Source organism: Epargyreus clarus, unplaced genomic scaffold (genome assembly GCF_041222505.1).
Source record: "Epargyreus clarus isolate Ecla_fem2 unplaced genomic scaffold, WU_Ecla_fem_2.2 ptg000005l, whole genome shotgun sequence".
In the NCBI taxonomy this organism is placed as follows: domain Eukaryota; kingdom Metazoa; phylum Arthropoda; class Insecta; order Lepidoptera; family Hesperiidae; genus Epargyreus; species Epargyreus clarus.
In genome coordinates, this window is record NW_027332213.1 from 7992956 (window position 1) to 8014673 (window position 21718).

Consider the following 21718-nt stretch of genomic DNA (forward strand, 5'->3'; position numbering starts at 1 on the left):
GACTTGGTACGACCAAATGGCGCCACTGTCATTCCAATGAAGGTGCGAACTTTCAGTTGTATGTATGTTAGTATGTCATATTATTTTCTTTTAAACGCGGGCGAAGCCGCGGGCAAAAACTGGTTACTCATAAAATATTACAAATGTACCTATTCGAGGGGCTTAGTTTGAATTTCGGATCATCAATCTGTATTATTTTAATTCAAAATGTTGATATAAAATTCTTTGCTCTATCGTTTTTATTACCCCTAATTGGCCAAGTTCAGACATGTCTTAAAACTACAGAAAGCAGTAAAATGAGTTATGCGTCTTCTAATATTGTGTAGCTACTTTTACGACTTGAAAAATGATCGTCTGTTACATTTATTATGCCTAAATTTTCGCAGTAAAATAAGGTTTCATCTCGATCTCGATTATGAGCAATTCAATAACACAAATTGGGTTTCTGAAACTCACAAAGGTAAAAATTTGCGACTCCATTCAACGAATATTTGTTACAATTGAAAAAATCATTGAAATAAATATTCAATGTACGACTCAACCCTTGAAAGCTTGTAGAATATAAAAGACTCATTTCAGACCTTATTCTTTATTATGACGTGATTTGGTCTTTCTCATCGTTAGAGCACCTTTAACAAATCTCTGAATGTAATGTTTATAGCCTTTTAGAGGCAGCGTGACGAAATTAAACTTTTTTGCTTGTTAGCCTCACTGCGAACGAGTAAGCTAGGAAATATGTGCATAAAATATAAAGTTTTTAAGTATAACAGACAAGGATATTAGCCGCTGGGTGTTTATTAAAGTATGAAATGCATCGGAGTTTTCTATATAGCATATAGTATAATAGATTAAATGGAATTTCCAAAAAAATGCCCCGTAAAAGTGAAAGTTCTATAAAACTTAGAAGAAGTACTTCTATAAAACGTTTATTTTATTCGTTTACTCGTATTGATTAAAATGGCTACTTAACTTCCTCTAGTATCATTTCCTCATTTCCTTATTTATCAAAAATTTGATATTTCCTCTCTTCGTTGAAAACAACTCTACTTATAGCTCGCTTCTCTTCAGTCGTCAGTGTTCAAACAATTATACAGTGAACAAATGTTACCTTTCAGATTCGTAGAAATGTAATATGTGCTTAAGAAATATTGTGACTATTAATCAAGTGTGTACATTAATATAAAAATGTGGCTTTATAACGTGTGCTGTGTTGATTAAGGACAGTGTAATTGCAATGGACTCCGAATTCGACATTCAGAACTTTTTCAACTGCACGCAGCAGATCTTAGGCAAAGACCAGACGTGGGAAAACCTCAATGTCTCCCAGCTCCTGGATTTGCTGCCGAAACAACTCCTTGAGGATATTAACCTTAAGTAAGTACCTATAATAAGTTCATAGTTGTAATAAACTGGAATAGACTGTCTATGTCAGTTATAGTACTCGTAAACAGAAGTAAGAGATTTTAAAGTCTAGGTATCTTTAATATCGTGTCGTCTGGGAATAACTAAGTAGTTCGTAAAACATAGAAATGTTTTCATGTTCATTTAGAATATTATTTTAGATTTTCAGCTCATTAGTAGGTACATCTATGGTTGGTGAAATTAAACAAACGAAATTGCATACATTTATTTATGTATTCATAACGATCACATATATAAGTATTATATCACATTTATTATGTATCTAAAAGGCCACGTGCCTTCAAGTCTAGAAGCTTTAAACACACTTTATTATATGTACTTTGTAACAAAGAAAGTAAATTACGATAAAAAGACACTATAACTAATTAATATAGAAATATGTCATGAAATCAACGGAAACTCCAATATGTATATCATTCCTAAGAAAAGGAAGTAAATATGTGCTTCGTTAAATAAATATAATGATAACAAGGAAAATCAGACATGAACGCCATATTTTTTTACGTGCTTAAAAAAATCTGGTGGAATATTTGGTTAATAAATTAATAAATTTATGAGCAATATAAGGCTCGAAATCGTCAGAATTTGTAAGTTACATGCGTACATATATTGGTTAGAATTGGTTGCAATCAATATTTGGGTATTTGATGATGAATGAAAATGTTCATATTTGAAAGTTTTCTATAATGCCTTCCTGAAATAGGTTTTTATACGTATTGGGGTACTTTGATAGACTTTTCTAAATGCCCCTATTTATTTCAGAAACTATGATACAAATTTAAATTTTGAAAACTTCGCCTAAGGATTGAAATACTTCGACTTCAATAGGTTTTCATTTCAGTTGTTTAAAATGGTTTCGGTCTTTCTTTATTCTGAAAATTATAATACCTATTCACTGAACACTAAAATGCGCACTATTGAGTTGTTTCTTTAGTTAAAGGGTTTTATTTATAAAGCTGAATATAACACGATTATTTTTCAAACTTTTATCTACGATTATTTCATAGATTTATTCAACTTTATTCTTACAACAATTATTTATTTTAATTTTAATTCTTCCATTCGACAATTTAACGTAATCCATAATATCCATCCATAATATCAATCCATCAGTAGTTTAACTCAAAATTTAATGGAAGAACAAGGGTCAAGTGGAAGCCCCTTGTCAATTACACCCCCATTGTAAAGTACTCAGTTGAACGAGAAGACATGCTTGAATATATTTTCATTTTGACTGATTCCGGTCAATGTTCTGATCAAATATTTAACGATAAGGGTAAGACACTAACGATGTAACATGTCAACATTTTTCGCTAATCTATATAGTTTCAGATTTCACCATCCTGACCCACTTGCGAATTAAGAAATAGGACCCTATGAGAGACAGCAAGACGTACAGAAATTGGAGATTTCATTTAGTTTTTACCTTTACCAAAGTCGCTTCTGAACAGAATCCTATTTAGTCACCAGTAGCGTAATTAGCCCAATATTGCGTCTTTAAACTGGTTATTGTGTACACAAGCTGTGAGGTTACGCGCGCTTTAACTATGTATATTATATATACGTCATTAAAAATGGCTTTTAAGCTAAAAACGGAGTACCGAGTATTTCGAAGTTAACCGACGATATCCAATCAATGTAAGTATTTTTTTTTATAATATAGGAGTAGCAGATAGCAGTCCACCTGATGGTAAGTGGCTTGATAGGATTAGGTATCTGAGGTCGGCCACAGATGTGTCTCAACCCCCGAGGACTAAGCTGGAACGCCTCGGATAAGTATCTCTCCGTTACCACACGCTTGAAACCAGAACACAGCAGTCCTTAACAATGCTGTTATGAGGTAGAAATAGGTGTGGCGTGGTGCCGCCCGAGTCGAACCACAAAGGGTTCTACTATCTCCATTGGGTATATCTAAGTCTTACATAAATACTATTCATACGTTCGTTACGTAAATAAATTTGTGTTCGACTATTCAGCAATGTACATTTCAAACACTATCACATGAGGATACTATTGGTTTAGTATCTGGGAATTAGTTCGTAGATAAAATACAAACCGCATTTCATGATTAATGTGTAAATTTACCATATATTAATATTGGAACGTGACGTGACCGACAAGTTTCGATGTACGATGCGTAGTTTGTTTGTTCATTCAAACTGTTTGATAGGATGAATTAGGCCGGGTTTAATGCTACTCAATATTACCGCTGTTTTTGCACTGAAATTACAAGGTTTATACTCGTAGTAGTACTTTTTTGTATTATTATAGTAGTAAATCTGGGCATACATTGTCATGTATATTTGTAATCTTTCCTTACAAATACAATGGATGGTATGTTTGATGCGTAAAATTTATTATAACGAAATATTCCTCACTTAATCTGTTATCAATGTTCGTAACAATATGTTCAATAGTTGGTATTTTTTTTTATAATATAGGAGTAGCAGACGAGCATGCAGTCCACCTGATGGTAAGTGGCCGCCGCCCATGGACATCTGTAATCAACCCCAGATAGGATTAGATATTCCTCCCTGAGGTCAGCCACAGATGCGCCGCTACCCCTGAGGACTAAGCTGGAACGCCTCGGAAAAGTCTGTCACCCTTACCACACCCTTCAAACCGGAACACAGCAGCGCCTAACACTGCTGTTATGAGGTAGAAATAGGTGTGGCGTGGTGCCGCCCAAGTCGAACCACAAAGGGTTCTACTATCTTCATTGGATATATCTAAGTCTTACATACTCGTAAATACTATTCGTACGTTCGTTACGTAAATAAATTTGTGTTCGACTATTCAGCAATGTACATTTCAAACACTATCACATGAGGATACTATTGGTTTAGTATCTGGGAATTAGTTCGTAGATAAAATACAAACCGCATTTCATGATTAATGTGTATATTAACCATATATTAATATTGGAACGTTACGTGACCGACAAGTTTCGATGTACGATGCGTAGTTTGTTTGTTCATTCAAACTGTTTGATAGGATGAATTAGGCCGGGTTTCATGCTACTCTATATTACCGCTGTTTTTGCCCTGATATGACAAGGTTTATACTCGTAGTAGTGATTTGTATTATTATAGTAGTAAATCTGGGCATACATTGTTATGTATATTAGTAATCTTTCCTTACAAATACAATGGATGGTATGTTTGATGCGTAAAATTTATTATAACGAAATATTCCTCACTTATTCTGTTATCAATGTTCGTAACAATATGTTCAATAGTTGGTATTTTTTTTATAATATAGGAGTAGCAGACGAGCATGCCGTCCACCTGATGGTAAGTGGGTAGTGCCGCCCATGGACATCTGTAATCAACCCCAGATAGGATTAGATATTCCACCCTGAGGTCAGCCACAGATGCGCCGCTACCCCTGAGGACTAAGCTGGAACAGCTCGGAAAAGTCTGTCACCTTTACCACACCCTTCAAACCGGAACACAGCAGCGCCTAACACTGCTGTTATTAGGTAGAAATAGGTCTGGCGGTGGTGCCACTGGAGTCGAACCACAAAGGGTTTTACCACCTTCAATTACGTGGTATACGTAGTATATCTTCTCCTTGAAAAACCCTGTGTTTTTGTTGGTGGGTCAAACTGTGTCACGCAGTCAAGTTCCTAAAATCTAGAAGAAAATGTACCTACATAGTAACATCCATCTGTCATATCTCACAGTACAGTTTTATAGAGTTTTATAATAGTAGAAGATCCGAAGCTAAGTCGAACTGGACCGAGCTGATAATAGAATGAAACTCATTTTATAACGAAATTAGTACATTGGGTAATACATCAAAAATGGGTTTGCTAAAAAAATCCTGGACAGGATAATTTTAATTATTTTTTGAAAAAATAATTTTCATTTTGCAGACAACCCTATATCAACGTGTTCACAATAAAACAGCGCTTCTACTGATATAAAATTTTATCTATTATCATCATGAGTGAAAGTAGTTGCCAGCGAAATACCTGTTTATACCTGACAACCCAGTAGTTCGTCCACGTAAATAATAGGCAACCCAAAGCCTGCACATTCTGTATGTTTTTAACATTCACTCAGAATAGAATTTTCTTATTATCTTGATGTTGCAAAATTTAATTTTCAAATAAATTTTAATTTTTCAAAAAATAATTAAAATTATCCTGTCCAGGATTTTTTTAGCAAACCCATTTTTAATGTATTACCCAATGTACTAATTTCATTATAAAATGAGTTTCATTCTATTATCAGCTCGGTCCAGTTCGATTTAGCTTCGGATCTTAGACCATAAATAATGAATGTTACGTGCTGTTGAAGGCACATTTACATAAAAATGTATACCTACACAGATGCTTGTAGACGATTGATCAAATGGATCAAATGGAAATGAAAGTGTCTTTTGTAAGCCGTTTGTGAACTCTAGAGCTCAAGGAAGTGATTCAAATAATGATTCCCAGTTGCCATCCAGATGACAATCGTTATGAAAGTAAGAAATCTGTTCCAATGCGGCACTTTGCAAGGAGTTGTGAACGGCAACGTGACGGTGGAGCGAATAGATTAATCTTAAAGGATTTCTGCCTGAATGGAAATTTAAACGGTACACGTATTGAGAATAAGTCAATTGGAGAAGACGGGGTGATTATTGGATTTGATGGCTTAATCGATTTTTACTTGACTGTAGAGGGTAATGTCTTTCGAGCGCGTATAATCGTTACTAATATTATAAATCCGAAAGTAACTGTCTGTCTGTCTGTCTGTCTGTCTGGTTGTCTCTTCTTCACGCCCAAACCACTGAACCGATTTTAATGAAATTTTGTACAAAGATAGTCTGAGACCCGAGAAAGGACATAGGATAGTTTTTATCCCGGAAATCCCCCGGGAACTAGGGATGGCGATCTAAGATCGTTTAATCGGAGAATCGATCTTTTGGACCCGAAACATCGATTATTTTAATCGATATTAGTAAGGATTGAATCGTAAATTATGCATTTGATCAAGTGTTGATCTTTAGCAAAGTTGAAGGTACGAATTTTCAGTTTTATGTTAGTATGTTATATTATTTTCTTTTAAACGAGGGCGAAGCCGCGGGCAAAAACTAGTAATGTATATAGGTATGTATGTCTCTTTGGTATGCCCTACAGCCAAACGACTTGATGGGTGTAAACATATAAGGTATTGTTGGATTCGTCTTAGTTATGGGAGTGAGTTATGGTATATTTTAAAACAGTGGGTTTTTTTTTGTTTTATAATAATTCAATGTCCTATCGCTGCCAGAATCGAAATGAGAATGGTTTGCGTGCTAAATCCCATTCATCCTGAAAGGAGACCTGTGCCCAGCAGTGGGACATTGAAAGGTTGACGATGACAATTTCACCTTTTTGTTTCGTACATGGCAATCATATATACGAATCAAAGGTAAGTAAGTAGTGAGTAAGGTGAAGATGTCAAATTCAAAATAATAGAACTACTTGACAGTAGACAGCTTAAACACCCAAATAGTCGTATTTCAGTAGAATTCATAAGTAAACAGCGTTTCGTCTGTCCAAACCTCAAATCATGTCAGACGAATTAATATTTTATGGACAGTCACGATCGTCAGTAATTTGAACAGCTAAAATTACAACTATTATTTTGCTTACGTTGTTGTTAAGTATGTCTATGAAACATCCTGCTACCGGTAAAGATAGTTGCTAACTACGAAGTGATTTTTAAAAACCAAATAATCTTACATACGAGTAATTATTTTTTAAATAATCATTGAAGTAACATATCTATTACCTATTACCACTTCGCAAGGCGTTTTGTTATGGAGACAAAGCGGTGAAAAAAAAAGTTTTTAGAAACGTTTCATATATAATGACAAACTTATTAGTTTATTTATTCTATTGAATGGCACGTGTGAAGCATCAAGACCACACAATTTTAACTGACAAATAATAGCTTGTTTTATAGCAGGTACGATTTTACACAGCGTTTATATAATGACGTTTTTAAACTTTCTTTCTGTGAGTTTCAAGATTTTATTGCAATTCCCCATGAATGAATTAGCCACCTTACACAATCTTTTCTCTCTTCTCTCTCTTCAGGCCCGTTCATTTCAATTTAATATTGTAATAATTATTTATTTATTATGTAATTATTACAAAATCCGCAGCTCTTAAAAACATACAAGTACATTTCTTATATAGTATTACTTACAGCCAATTACAGATTTACATTTTTTTAACTAAAGAACTTATAACAGCACGAATAAGCGATATAATAATCATGGTAGCTAGTATCAAAAATTCAATAAACACGCGCTTCACCAGCGAAGAATATTGTGAGGAAACCTATAAAACTAAGTGCTCTGATATCCTCAAGTGTGGGAAGTCGAGCAAGTTTCATTTAACCAGCGCGGGAGCAAACGACCTACTTACTGTTTCTTTAGTGAATCGCTCTAAGGGAAACACGTGCCCAGTACCCTTACCAGGAGTTTTTACGTTTCGACAAATATGACTGTTTTGGTATTTGTTTACGTATTTGCCCATACAAATTCCAATCAGCGCCCCTAGCTTGTGTTAGAACTAGGAAATCGTACCGTATCGTAACTCCTGGTAAGGGCACAGAAGTGGGCTAGGAGTGGGTTGAGTAGTACGAGGTAATTAGTTGTTTATTTTTTCGTACTTAACGAGTTTAGAAGCTGTTAGCGTTTTAATTTCTAATAACAGTGAGTCCGTTAATTAATCTCCATTCATAGGTATTTTTTCTGAATAACGATAAAAATCTTGACTGTAGTAATTAGTGACGTTTTAAAAATAGGTTAAGTTCTTTATATACAATCTTGATCATAACGCAACATAGCTAAGTTATTTGATATTTAAGGGGGGTTGAATCCATTGTGGTTTAACTTCAGCAGCACCACCGCCACAACTATTTCTGCCTCATAACAGCAGTGTTAAGCGCTGCTGTGTTCTGGTTTGAAGGGTGTGGTAATTGAGACATACTTTTCCGAGGCATTCCAGCTTAGTCCTCAGGGGTAGCGACGCATCTGTGGCCGAACTCATGAAGGAAAATCTAATCCTATCTGGGGGAGATAACAGATGTCGATGGGCGGCAGTTGCCACTTACCATTAGGTGGACTGCATGCTCGTCTGCTACTCCTATGTTATAAAAAAGATATTATGACCAATTCTTCTAAAACATATGTCACCAACCCATTGCCATCCCCTTTGTCTCCTTTCAGGGTATGACACCCGTAATCCATCGAGCTGGCCAAGTATAGAATAGTAGAGTCCACACAACTTTGAGAACATACGTTTTAAAGGACTCCTAGCTTGCCTCACGGTGTTTTACTTCATCGTTAAACCAAACCGATAAAAAAAAAAGGTATGTAGGTGAATACATAAAAATAAAAATGTATGTGGTTTTTTTAATCAATCTTTGATTAAATCTAAACTTAATTTAGAAACAGGCCTCTTCTTTTTCATAAATTATATTTTGGTAAAAACTGTTTTGCGAGTAACGCCACGGGAAAAAGTTAGTTCATTGTAACAAATTTAAGTAGCATGTCCCTTTCATATAACTATATACAACAAAATAAGTAAGTACCGTTAAGTATAAAATAATTTAATAATCTCGTAAAGTCACTCAGAAATCATAAACAATAGACGTTTTGTAAATCGGTTCATTTCCAACCCATTAGAAGTGCTTAAGGCGAAGAGCTCGCATTCGAAGCTCAGTACTTAAGAGATGTAAGTTAGGCAATTAGTTAGTCTAATAGGATAATCTCCCGTAGCAACAAGTACAATCAGCTACAGAAGTTCTTCCGTTTTACGCAAAACTCCAATATTACTTTTTTCCACCACGTTCAAATTTATTACGACATTAGGAGAGAGTTCTTTAACCCGCGTTTAGGGTACCACTTTTCCAAGGAAAGAAACATTTTATAGGATCGCGCATTTGATTGAAGAGTCATCAAATGAAGTATTTGCTTTCGTGTTATGTATTTGACAAAAAGCTCCTGATTGATTGGTGGAGAAAAAATAAAACACGTTTCTTACTGAAACCACCTTGTTCTTTCGGATCATTTATATACAAATATATATATTGTGACGTTTAATTGAGTAACTTTTATGAGAATGGCAGAGACTTAATAGTTTTAATTAAGTAGGTAAGTTGTTTTTTTTTCTACAGAACCCTGAAAACAAAATAAAATGTATAACGCTGCGCAAGGTAACTTCCGGTAACGTTAAGTAGGATTTTAACCTGATCAAACTGCTCAGGCTATTCTCTCAGGGCATGCTCTTTAAACATTAATTAAACTCTTAACTCTTACCCTCTGTGGGTTTTATGACGTTATTCAATAAAATTCTTACTCGTTTACACTTAGAAAGGATTCTTGGAAGGTCGTTTGTAGGGCGCGGGGCGTCCTCATACATATTAGAACATGGGTATTATACAAAACGTTACCGCATTTAATTGAAGAGCCTTATATTATACTGCGTACTTATTCGATGGTAACGACTCGATAATAATGTCAGAAGACACGTAAGGAACAGTTAGGTGTAGTTAAAATGTCATTAAGAAATACTTCGTAGTTATATTGTTTTTGACTAGGTATTTAAAATAATCGTACTTAGCATTTTAGTGACTGTGTTATTTACGTGCGAGGGAAAAGAAAATAAAATAAGTTTGAAGGCCTATTAAGCACAGCTTAGTTCTGCCTGTAAAATAGCCGAATAATCATTTAAGCTACTGTGTAAATTCGAGTATAGCTGTTCCTAATTGTTTATTAATTAATGATGGTGGTAGAACTCTTTGTGGTTCGATTTCGATGGCAGCACCAGCTGTTCCTGTTCCACTGCTGATCACGAGACACCACTGGGAGTGAGAGCGGTTTAGGACATAGCCCATCGCGCCGACTAAGTACGAATTGGTGGACTTCACACACCCTTGAGATTATTTTTTTTTTTAACTCTCAGGTGTGCAGGTTTCCTCACGATGTTTTCCTTCGCCGTCTAAGCAAGTTATATTTAATTTCTAATGCGCACATAAAACATAAACACACTTACAAACATACGAATGATACTAAACAAAAAAAACATGGAAGCTTTTGACTTTGGACTACAATTCCTTATAGAGGCGAAAGTTCGAAGGAACTAGATAATAGGAGAAAATCAAGGTTTCGTTGTAAGCAACTTTAGAGAATTTATTTGCTTTATTGTGTTAGTAACAAAGTTTTCTTGTAACAAGTAGGTACAAAGAAGTTCGTCGAAGTTGAAAAGATAAGTGGGACTTTACAAGTTTCGTGCTTATCAATACTTTTGCTTAGTTACTTTTCACCGAATAAGTTTTTTTTATATAATATAGGAGAAGTAATATAGGATATACCTTTGATATATTCCTACATGATATCAGCCACAGATGCGTCGCTACTCCTGAGGACTAAGCTGAAACACCTCGGAAAAGTATATGTTATCTCACCCTTTAAACCAGAACAGCACTGCTGTTATTAGGTAGAAATAGGTGTGGCAATTGTGCCCCCATACTCGAACCCCAAAGGGTAGCCAGCTTCAGTGCTTTTCACTATAGGTACAAGTCAAGGGTTTACGCATGAATACTACAGCTTAAGTACCTACCTACTTCATGTGAAGTATATAGGTACTGATTTTGTGACTTGCTCAAGTGCAAGCGAACAAGCTTTCAGCGATAAACAAATTTGCGGTTTATTTCTTTTATATATGTATCTTTATCTATTTCTCTAACATTACTTGGCTAATTTGAGTGAGTCTCGGACAATCAATGTACCTCGGTATTAAGTAGCCCAAAAGCATTTTGGATAGAATCTTTTAATGTTTTCATTTGCACGCATTTTCTTCGTATTAATAAACTTTAGCGTGCTTAAATATCCTTAGTAGTTGTAAATTGAATTAAGAGTTACGCTGCAATCTTTTCGCTTAAACCAATGACACAAATCCCTTTTGTTATTATTATGTTCTGCATGAAAATCATTATAACTCATCGCGTATTATTGAGTTACTTCTTACTTAGGAACACAAGATACGCTTCAATATTTTTCAACTTATAAGAGAAAAATACAGAGAAGCGCCCGACAAGTAAAGCGTTTACTAGAACTTGAAAGTCAGCTCAAATATGTTCTACACTTAGTATAAATTCTACTGATACTCATTTTATTCTTCATTTAGGCAGTATTATTATTGTTTGCGTTATACTTTAACTTCAATGGGGCAAAGATTTGGCACATTTATTTTATTTATAAAATTGTAGTGTCAAGATTTATTTTAAATAATATTTAATTGAATTTTAAAACCGCATTGTATTTTGTTTTAAATAAAAAAATATTAGTACACTTAAAAGCGGACGGAAACTCAAGAATCTTATTCTATATTCATCATAATTACAGGAATGAGACCAATTAAAACGGCATTTCATAATTTAAGATTACAATGACGCTAAGACTTAATTATGTCACTTAGGAAAGTGAAATAACCCCTCGGAAGTATCAACTGTAGACCATGATGGAAGCCATTAAATGGCGGACTATGTGTCAGCCTATATGATACGTCCTCCGACTGACATGGTGTAATTTACACGGAACAATGCCTTTAATCCAAATCGACAAATAAAATTAATAAATTAAGTAGGTATGTAATTAAATAAAAATAAAAATGTAAGTGCATGTTGTTTTTTCTTTCAATCAATCTTTGATTAAATCAAAACATGATTTAGAAACTGGCCTCTTCTTTTTCATAAATTATATTTTGTTAAAAACTGTTTCGCGAGTAACGCCACAAGAAAAAGTTAGTTCATTGTAACAAATTTAAGTAGCATGTCCCTTTCATATAACAACATAGAAATAAATAAATAAGTACCGTTAAGTATAAAATAATTGAAATAAACTCGTAAGTCACTCAGAAATGATAAACAATAGACGTTTTGTAAATCGGTTCACTTCCAACCCATTAGAAGTGCTTAAGGCGAAGTGCTCGCATTCGAAGCTCAGTACTGAAGAGATGTAAGTTAGGCAATTAGTTAGTCTAATAGGATAATCTCCCGTAGCAACAAGTACAATCAGCTACAGAAGTTCTTCCGTTTTACGTAAAACTCCAATATTCTTTTTTTCCACCACGTTCAAATTTATTACGACATTAGGAGAGAGTTCTTTGACCTGCGTTTAGGGTACCGCTTTTCCAAGGAAAGAAACATTTTATAAGATCGCGCATTTGATTGAAGAGTCGTCAAACGAAGTATTTGCTTTCGTGTTATGTATTTGACAAAAAGCTCCTGATTGATTGATGGAGAAAAATTAAAAAATATTGAATAAAACACGTTTCTTACTGAAACCACCTTGAAGTTTGTTTTATGTTCTTTCGGATCCGTTACACGTATATACATATTGTGTACTTAACATTAGACATATATACATATTGTGTAACGTTTAATTGTGTAACTTTTATGAGAATGGCAGAGACTTGATAGTTTCAATTAACTAAGCTGTTTTTTTTTCTACAGAACCCTGAAACAAAATAAAATGTATAACCCTACGCAAGGTAACTTCCGGTAACGTTAAGTAGGATTTTAACCTGATCAAACTGCTAAGGCTATTCCCTCAGGGCATGCTCTTTAAACATTAATTAAACTCTTAACTCTTACCCTCTGTGGGTTTTATGACGTTATTCAATAAAATTCTTACTCGTTTACACTTAGAAAGGATTGTTGGAAGGTCGTTTGTAGGGCGCGGGGCGTTCTCATACATATTAGAACATGGGTATTATACAAAACGTTACCGCATTTAATTGAAGAGCCTTATATTATACTGCGTACTTATTCTATGGTAACGACTCGATAATAATGTCAGAAGACACGTAAGGAACAGTTAGGTGTAGTTAAAATGTCATTAAGAAATACTTCGTAGATATATTGTTTTTGACTAGGTATTTAAAATAATCGTACTTAGCATTTTAGTGACTGTGTTATTTACGTGCGAGGAAAAAGAAAATAAAATAAGTTTGAAGGCCTATTAAGCACAGCTTAGTTCTGCCTCTAAAATAGCCGAATAATCATTTAAAATACTGTGTAAATTCGCGTATTGCTGCTCCTAATTGTTTGTTAATTGATGATGGTGGTAGAACTCTTTGTGGTTCGATTTCGATGGCAGCACCAGCTGTTCCTGTTCCACTGCTGATCACGAGACTCCACTGGGAGTGAGAGCGGTTTAGGACATAGCCCATCGCGCCGACTAAGTACGCATTGGTGGACTTCACACACCCTTGAGATTTTTTTTATTTCTCAGGCTTCCTCATGATGTTTTCCTTCGCCGTATAAGCAAGTTATATTTAATTTCTAATGCGCACATAAAACATAAACACACTTACAAACATACGAATGATACTAAACAAAAAAAAAACATGGAAGCTTTTGACTTCGGACTACAATTCCTTATAGAGGCGAAAGTTCGAAAGGAACTAGATAATAGGAGAAAGAAAATCAAGGTTTCGTTGTAAGCAACTTTAGAGAATTTATTTGCTTTATTGTGTTAGTAACAAAGTTTTCTTGTAACAAGTAGGTACAAAGAAGTTCGTCGAAGTTGAAAAGATAAGTGGGACTACAAGTTTCGTGTTTATTATTGTATTATAAGTATTGACTTTTGCTTACTTACTTTTCACCGAATGAGTTTTTTTATATAATATAGGAGAAGTAATATAGGATATACCTTTGATATATTCCTACATGATATCAGCCACAGATGCGTCGCTACTCCTGAGGACTAAACTGAAACACCTCGGAAAAGTATATGTTATCTCACCCTTCAAACCAGAACAGCACTCCTGTTATCAGGTAGAAATAGGTGTGGCAATTGTGCCGCCATACTCGAACCCCAAAGGGTAGCCAGCTTCAGTGCTTTTCACTATAGGTACAAGTCAAGGGTTTACGCATGAATACTACAGGTTAAGTACCTACCTACTATAATAGTATTAAACTGAATTTTAAAACCGTATTATATTTTGTTTAAATAAAGAATATTAGTACACTTAAAAGCGGACGGGAACTCAAGAATCTTATTCTATATTCATCATAATTACAGGAACGAGCCCAATTAAAAACGGCTTTATTTCATGATTTAAGATTAAGAACGCTAAGACTTAATTATGTCACTGAGTATAGATATCTCATCGCCTTGTAATTGAAGGAAGCCATTAAATGGCTATTTGTCTGCCTATGTGTTACGTCTCCGACAGTCATGGTGTAATTTACGCGGAACAATGCCGACATGTGGTATTATGTGGTGCAAAAAACGAAATCGAAGAAAAAGTGCGGAGAAATATAGTTTCATTCGTAAATGCTCTAAAAACTACATTTCTTTAATATTTTTCAAACACGAAAATAGATGACAGTGCCAATTTCAATTGTCAAAACTGGTTACATTTTCTTGTCAGGAGTGAGTAATCTTTACTTATCTATGCTGTAGACGTAAATTAAACTGAGACTTTCCGTGCAAAGTTCCAATTAATGTCGGCAAAGCAGAAAACTTTGGAAAAGTTTGTAAGGATTTAAAATGGGCAAGGCTTATTTTTCCTTATTTATTTCCTCTTTGATAACTTTCCCATCATGGCAGTGACACCTTTTAATTTTTGTCAACCTTCATTTCCTGAAAGATGAATGTTCATTTTTCGAAGGTTAAGGTTTAAGATTTCCTGTCGATTCGTCGAAGAAATAGGAAAACAACTTTCTATTACGCACACGATGATACACTCTATAATTATTTATCAATTTATATTGTTTATGTTTATCTCTCAATTACAAAATTAGAACTCTATTTTTTTTTAAAGTACAGTCAGCTCCAAAAGGAGATGAACATTAATATGTTTTAGTTATGAGATTTTAAAATTAATTTCTTCATGTAACTTTTGAAGCTGACTGTACCCAATTGTAACGGAGGGCTTATAAAATAGTTTTTCTGAGATTTTTATACGACTACTACAGAAGGAGTAAGGGTTTCTGCACATTAGCTTTTCTTCAGCGTAGACGCAGTGACAATAACCCGTGCACCGTGACATAAATAATGCATGCTTGAATTATAAAACAACAACAAACCAATGAAACAAGTTAGGATATTTAGATTTAAACACTCTAACAATATTTGTTGTACGATTAACTTTAACCAGTCGTTTAGTTTTACCCGACTGCCAAGGAAGGGTTATTTTTTTCGCGCGTATCTTGTATGTTTGTCTTTCTTTATTCGATCGCATCTAACAAACGGCTGGATAAATTTCGACAGTTAAGGTGTCATTATATTCGTGTCACCGAGTGTCCTTAGATAGGTGTTAGAAAAAATGAGTCAAAATGGCGCATTTTTTGGGGCGAAATAGTAACACATTTAAAAATCCGAACCTATCGATTAGCCTAGAACCTATCAAATGAAAGGAAATTAAATGAAGATTATAAAAACATATTTGTATATATTTAAAACAGCAAGGTGACTGACTAACTGACTAACTAAATGACTAATTCACTTTTCAGAAATCAGTACAGCCGAAACCACTGACTGAGTTCTGACATTTTGCACAAAGGTTCTTTATATAGCTACTAGTACTATAAGTACTAAGAAAGGCCTTTTGGAAATTCTACCCTTAACAGGGTAAAATAGGGGATTACAATTTTTTTGAAAACCTTTAATTTTGAAGCAACTACTATAAAATTTAGTATTTGGACCAATACACACCTATTTATCCCCTTCCGAAAAATCAACCCCGTAGAGGGTAAAATAGGGGTTGAAAGTTCTTTTGAAACTGTCAATTTTGAAGCAAACACTATGAAATTGTATCTGGCTTGCTAAAAAAAATAAAATGACATACATATAACTGAAAATGTATAACTTCATCAGAATAGCGCCATCTGTTGAAAATTGATCGTACCAACTCAGAGACTTTCGTGGGCTCATGTACAACAACTTTGCTAAAGATCATCAGATGATCAAATGCAGTTTACGATTCTATAAAGGACATACAGACTAACAATCATTTTTACACGCTTTTTTATATATATAGATTACAATTCTAGCCAGTCTCTTTGGCTGTTTCTGGGAATTTACCGTCTACGGCCGTGACATAAATAGGGTAACTAATATCTACACATTCTTCAGCGCAATATCTTTCTTGGAGCATACCATTGATAATAAGATTCCACGCTACGTTCTCCACTAAACATTCTTATATGGAGGCTACAGTAATAAAGTGGTACTTTTATATTCAAATATCAAATGATTAAATTGTGGAGATTTGTTTATTTCAACTTTATTGGACTCTAATAAATGATGAAGACGTTAAAATCAAGGAGTCATAAAAGTAGAAAACGAGGTAGAAGATATTTCCTTTCAGAACTGTTTTTATTAGCAAGGAACTCTGAAGCGTGTCAGTGTTTTAGTAACCTAGCAATGTTTTCCTTCAAAATTCAAAATTGGTTGTTAAATAACTGTAATTTATCTACAATGTATCTATTAACTTTTTAATTACTTTTTGAAGCAAAAATATATCAGAAGACCACTGTGTTTGCTAAATGATACTAAAAACATTACTGAGATATTATTATTCTTACGAGTAAGTTTCCTATTGTTCTGAAGTGGCAATTATATTTGGTTTCTATAAAATTCTTACCTTTGTCCCCAGGGTGACGCTAGGCAACTGCATGGGACTGGGCAAGCGGCCCTACAGCCCGCCATGGTGGGGACAGCTGGCCTGGTTCGTGGTGTTTGCCATCATGCTTCTACTAGCCGTGCTGGGGAACTCGCTGGTCATATGGATTGTATTAGGTGAGTTAATAATAGATTATTCTCGTACCCTATAGAAAAGGAGCCTTAGGTTACTTTTGTATAAATATTTCGTATAATATGTTTATCTATGTGTGTGTGTTTTTTTTTTATAATATAGGAGTAACAGACGAGCATGAATTCCATCTGATGGGAAGTGACTACTGCCGCCCATGGACATCTGTAATCAACCCCAGATAGGATTAGATATTCCTACCTGAGGTGGCCACAGATGCGCCGCTACCCCTGAGGACTAAGCTGGAATGCCTCGGAAAAGTATGTCTCCCTTACCACACTCTTCAAAACGGAACACAGCAGCGCCTAACATTGCTGTTATTAGGGGCAGAAATAGGTGTGGCGGTGGTGCCGCCGGAGTCGAACCACAAAGGGTTCTACCACCTTCAGTATTATGATAAGTGCTCATCGCCATAGACAGCCATGTGTAAAAAACTCAAAATAGATTTCAAGTTCTACCTAATATCGTTCACTGATTGATTGCTATGTTTCCTCTAAAAAGCTTGGATTGCGTCGTATAAGAGTTAGTCCCTTCCCATACCTTTCAAACCGGAACAACAACAACAACCCAACTGTCATTAGGCATAAATAGATGTGGAGTACTACGAAGGGTTCTACCACCTGTAAAATAGCTGTCCTTACCTGTCATTTACTAATCTAATTACCGTCAGATCTTCTGAATTCCGAAGGTGACTTTCATTAAGAAATGACTTCACTTAAAATATAATCACGTCTGCAATATTATTATTTTAGTAAGTTTAAGAGTATTTAAACATAATTATGATACGAACTAAGGATGGGTACGTCAAATTGAGTTGATTCCATTCATGATTTCAATAAGATAATTTTGCGCAATAAAACTTAATTTTCTAAGCATAATAACTATATGATATGAAAATATTTACTGCTGAAAGATATTAATAAAAAACTAAGAGAATCGTCTATATTACAAAAAACAAATGATACAGGAAACAGAACTAATCTTTTTCTGGAAGTTTATGTTTCTTTACCACGCTTTTATTATCTTGGGTTGTATCTATGTATGTATGTATGTTTGTATGTATGTATGTAACGGAATCTTTGAACTCCATTTTTACCCACTTTGAACGGTCCGATTAATTTAATTTTTTTAAGAATTATCGAGAACCTATGCCAATGCACGATTTTTATAATTTTATCCCATTCTCCTTATCAGGGTCGTCAGGAATCAGGATTAACGATTTTCCTTGTGCGATTTTAGCGTGGTTTTTGGTTTTAAACTATAATTTATTTTCAGTTTTCAAAGTCACAAAAGGCAAAGACAATCTTATTATACGACCACGATGGTTCATTTAATTTGATTTCCAACGTACATTTTGTAAGATTCAATCCTACTCCAATTTAAGAGTGGTAACTGAAAGCAAAAAAGATATATTATCAGACTTCGGCCATTTATTGAGGACCAATTGAAGATGACACGAATTTATGAGGGAATTGGGAATCCACGACTCAGTGGAGGTAATCTTTGAAGTAAATCGATCCATTATGTCATGGTGTGTGATAGCAGGAATATTATCAAAGTGGTTATAAATATCGTACTCTTAGAATCTCTTGGTATCTATGATTAAAAATGATATGCCTTCATATGAATGGAAAGTAATAAAAGGTGCGTCGTACGTACATGAAATGTGTATGTAGTGGATCCAAAGTACGGGTTATTACTTATAGGTAATATAGTATCTACTTATTTTCATTATCATGGTTTATTTGATATATATCATCTATTTATTTAGGATCGTAACAATATAAATACTTATAAATAATCAATAGTAAAAATCACTCTTATTGTTAACGGAAAAACGTCGCTTGTCTGACATTCCGTTGTAAGAGTAATATGACAATAATTTCCTCTACATATTGCATTTATTCGCATACGTATTTCTTGCATTAAAGTTAATTCTCTTTGTTTCAGCCCATCGCCGCATGAGAACAGTCACCAACTGCTTCCTCGTGAACTTAGCTGTAGCGGATCTCCTCATGGCGACCCTGAATGGTGCTCCGAACTTCGTGTTCCTGGTCACCGCGCACTGGCCCTTCGGTGCCATCACGTGCACTGCGAGTAACTTCACCGCGAGCCTCACTGTCTCCGCCGGAGTGTTTACCCTTGTCGCTATCACAATTGATAGGTAAGCTATAGTTATGATTAGAAACCTTACAAATTTTGTTGATTAAGTAACCTTTATAGTAGTTAGTGGTTACTGGTATATAGCCACTGGTGTTGGGTCTGTGACCAACTCCAAAGAGGTAGTACCTAGCGTATTTGTAATACGCTAGGTACTACCTCTGAAGATAGCATTGATATTTACCAAGTGTGTGTGTGGTGGTATTAGTAGAAGTTATTTCTTTTATTTATTATTATTTTTTTATAATATAGGAGTAGCAGACGAGCATGCAGTCCACCTGATGGTAAGTGGCTACTGCCGCCCATGGACATCTGTAATCAACCCCAGATAGGATAAGATATTCCTACCTGAGGTCGGCCACAGATGCGCCGCTACCCCTGAGGACTAAGCTGCAACGCCTCGGAAAAGTCTGTCTCACACACCCTTCAAAACGGAACACAGCAGCGCCTAACACTGCTGTTATTAGGTAGAAATAGGTGTGGCGGTGGTGCCGCCGGAGTCGAACCACAAAGGGTTCTACCACCTTTGAAGTTATGTAATGACTTAAGATTTCTGAACTCTTCTATAAAGTTATGTATACACAATAAATCATATAATTCATATATAGCAATGCCAGATAGTATGTGTCCCATAGTCTAGTCTAGTCCCTATACAGATCAATCAATATATGAATTAAAGTTTATATTGAATCTGTAAAGGGCTGGGCAGTCGACACTGCTATTTGCTTCTAGGGGAAAACAGAATTTTCGTTATATAGGTCAGATCTAACAACGCTTACTTCATAATAAAAAGTATACTTATCAGTATATTCCTTAGTAAATGTATTTGAAGTGTAAATATTTTGAACCCAATCCTATTACCGTAAAAAGTAAACAAGGTATCGTTACCCCCAATAAACATTGCATTAAACTAGACGAAATTCTCATAAATACATACAAGGTACGGAAATCGAATTTCCGTCTCGCTTTTTGCCTTGTGTAATCATTTTGTGATTCCACAAGTTGAGAAGGAACCTGTCACAATATCAGCGAGTAATCCAGGCGATCTGAGTAATTTCTTTACGCCCTTTATAATCTGTAACAATAGCGATGTCATTACCTTACCTCTCCTCTCTGGACTATGCCAGAATGTGTAGTCTCATGTTTTTTTTTGTCTAGGTTATTCTGTAAGGTCACTGCTTCTCAATGTTAGGACACACTTAAATACCTAAGTGTCAGAACTCTGATCATGATCGGCGGATAATTCATTTAACTGTACACACATCCATATTACTCGCAGAAGTTTGACAGATACTGGGAGAGTAAAAGTATGGGCCATGGAGTTTCATACGAGAACATTTTGTTTAAGGTCCATATTTAAAGAAGTATACCACAAACTTCAGTATTCTTAATAAGATGCTCGTTACTCGCTCCTCGCTGATTGAACCAAATTAGCAAAGCGTGCACCATCTGTTGTGATACCAGATGTGGATAAGCTGCGATTAATCTAAGAACCCCTCTTCCTTAAATAGGAAATTTACCGTTTCTAGACCTAAATTAGTGATTGCCGTCTTACTGGGCCTAAAAATATTTCAATTTTTTAGAAACGAAAAATATAAAGACGAGAATGCTACATTGGAGATTTAATTGAAATTTTTATAATTGTTTGCTTCTGGCTTTTTGGAAACCCTAAGATATGCAACCCAGGCTCCTAGCCTAAGAAGTTGGTATTTATTGCTTTTAAGGCAGTGGTTCTTATCCGTTCTATAATAATGTATAGTTTTCTCTTGCAATCGGAAAATTCTCTAGTCACTTTAATAAAAAAGTTTTCTCGTATTTTCGCAAAAAAACAAGTCCTCCTATTTCGCAGACGTTCATATTAGGTTTGAGTATATCTTAAAATTAAATGGGCGAAATCTAAAATAAACTTCATGTTACTTTTTGCTGTTTAAAAATATAGACAAATGTCAGTAACGTCTTAACATCGTTCTATTTATAAAAAGCCGCTTATTTTTTTTTTGGGATTTTTCACCACTGTTTTGGATTAAAATTTTTAAAGGTACAAGAAGTATATACTTTTATTTTATTTTAAATTGACTTATGAATTCATTATGAATATCTCAATTAATCGAACATCGTGTAATTATAGCCGGTTTCTTGATTACTAAATGTAGACAAATGGAAAATCTCAAATTCGGAATAACCGTATTTTTTTATATTTTGAATAAAAGCCACGTGTTCCAATTTCCAACTATAATAATTACGTATACGCATAATTATATTCAGTTAAAGCTCATAAATGTTTAATTTGTGGTATTATCTGCCGGGAATGTGTCAAAAGCAGTT

The 21718-nt window shown here is 34.8% G+C and overlaps 1 protein-coding gene across 2 annotated transcripts in view; it reads left to right on the top strand.

The window, feature by feature from the left end:
• The first annotated feature begins 1107 nt into the window (after positions 1-1107).
• The window catches only part of NGR-A33 (neuropeptide receptor A33), a 78716-nt gene continuing 58105 nt past the window's right edge, over positions 1108-21718 (top strand). For both annotated transcript variants that reach the window (XM_073093972.1, XM_073093971.1), the window contains exons 1-3: positions 1108-1374; positions 17078-17220; positions 19184-19397. In XM_073093972.1, the coding sequence (XP_072950073.1) occupies positions 1235-1374; positions 17078-17220; positions 19184-19397 (497 nt within the window). In that variant the 5' untranslated portion in view covers positions 1108-1234. The remainder of the gene's footprint in view (positions 1375-17077; positions 17221-19183; positions 19398-21718) is intronic.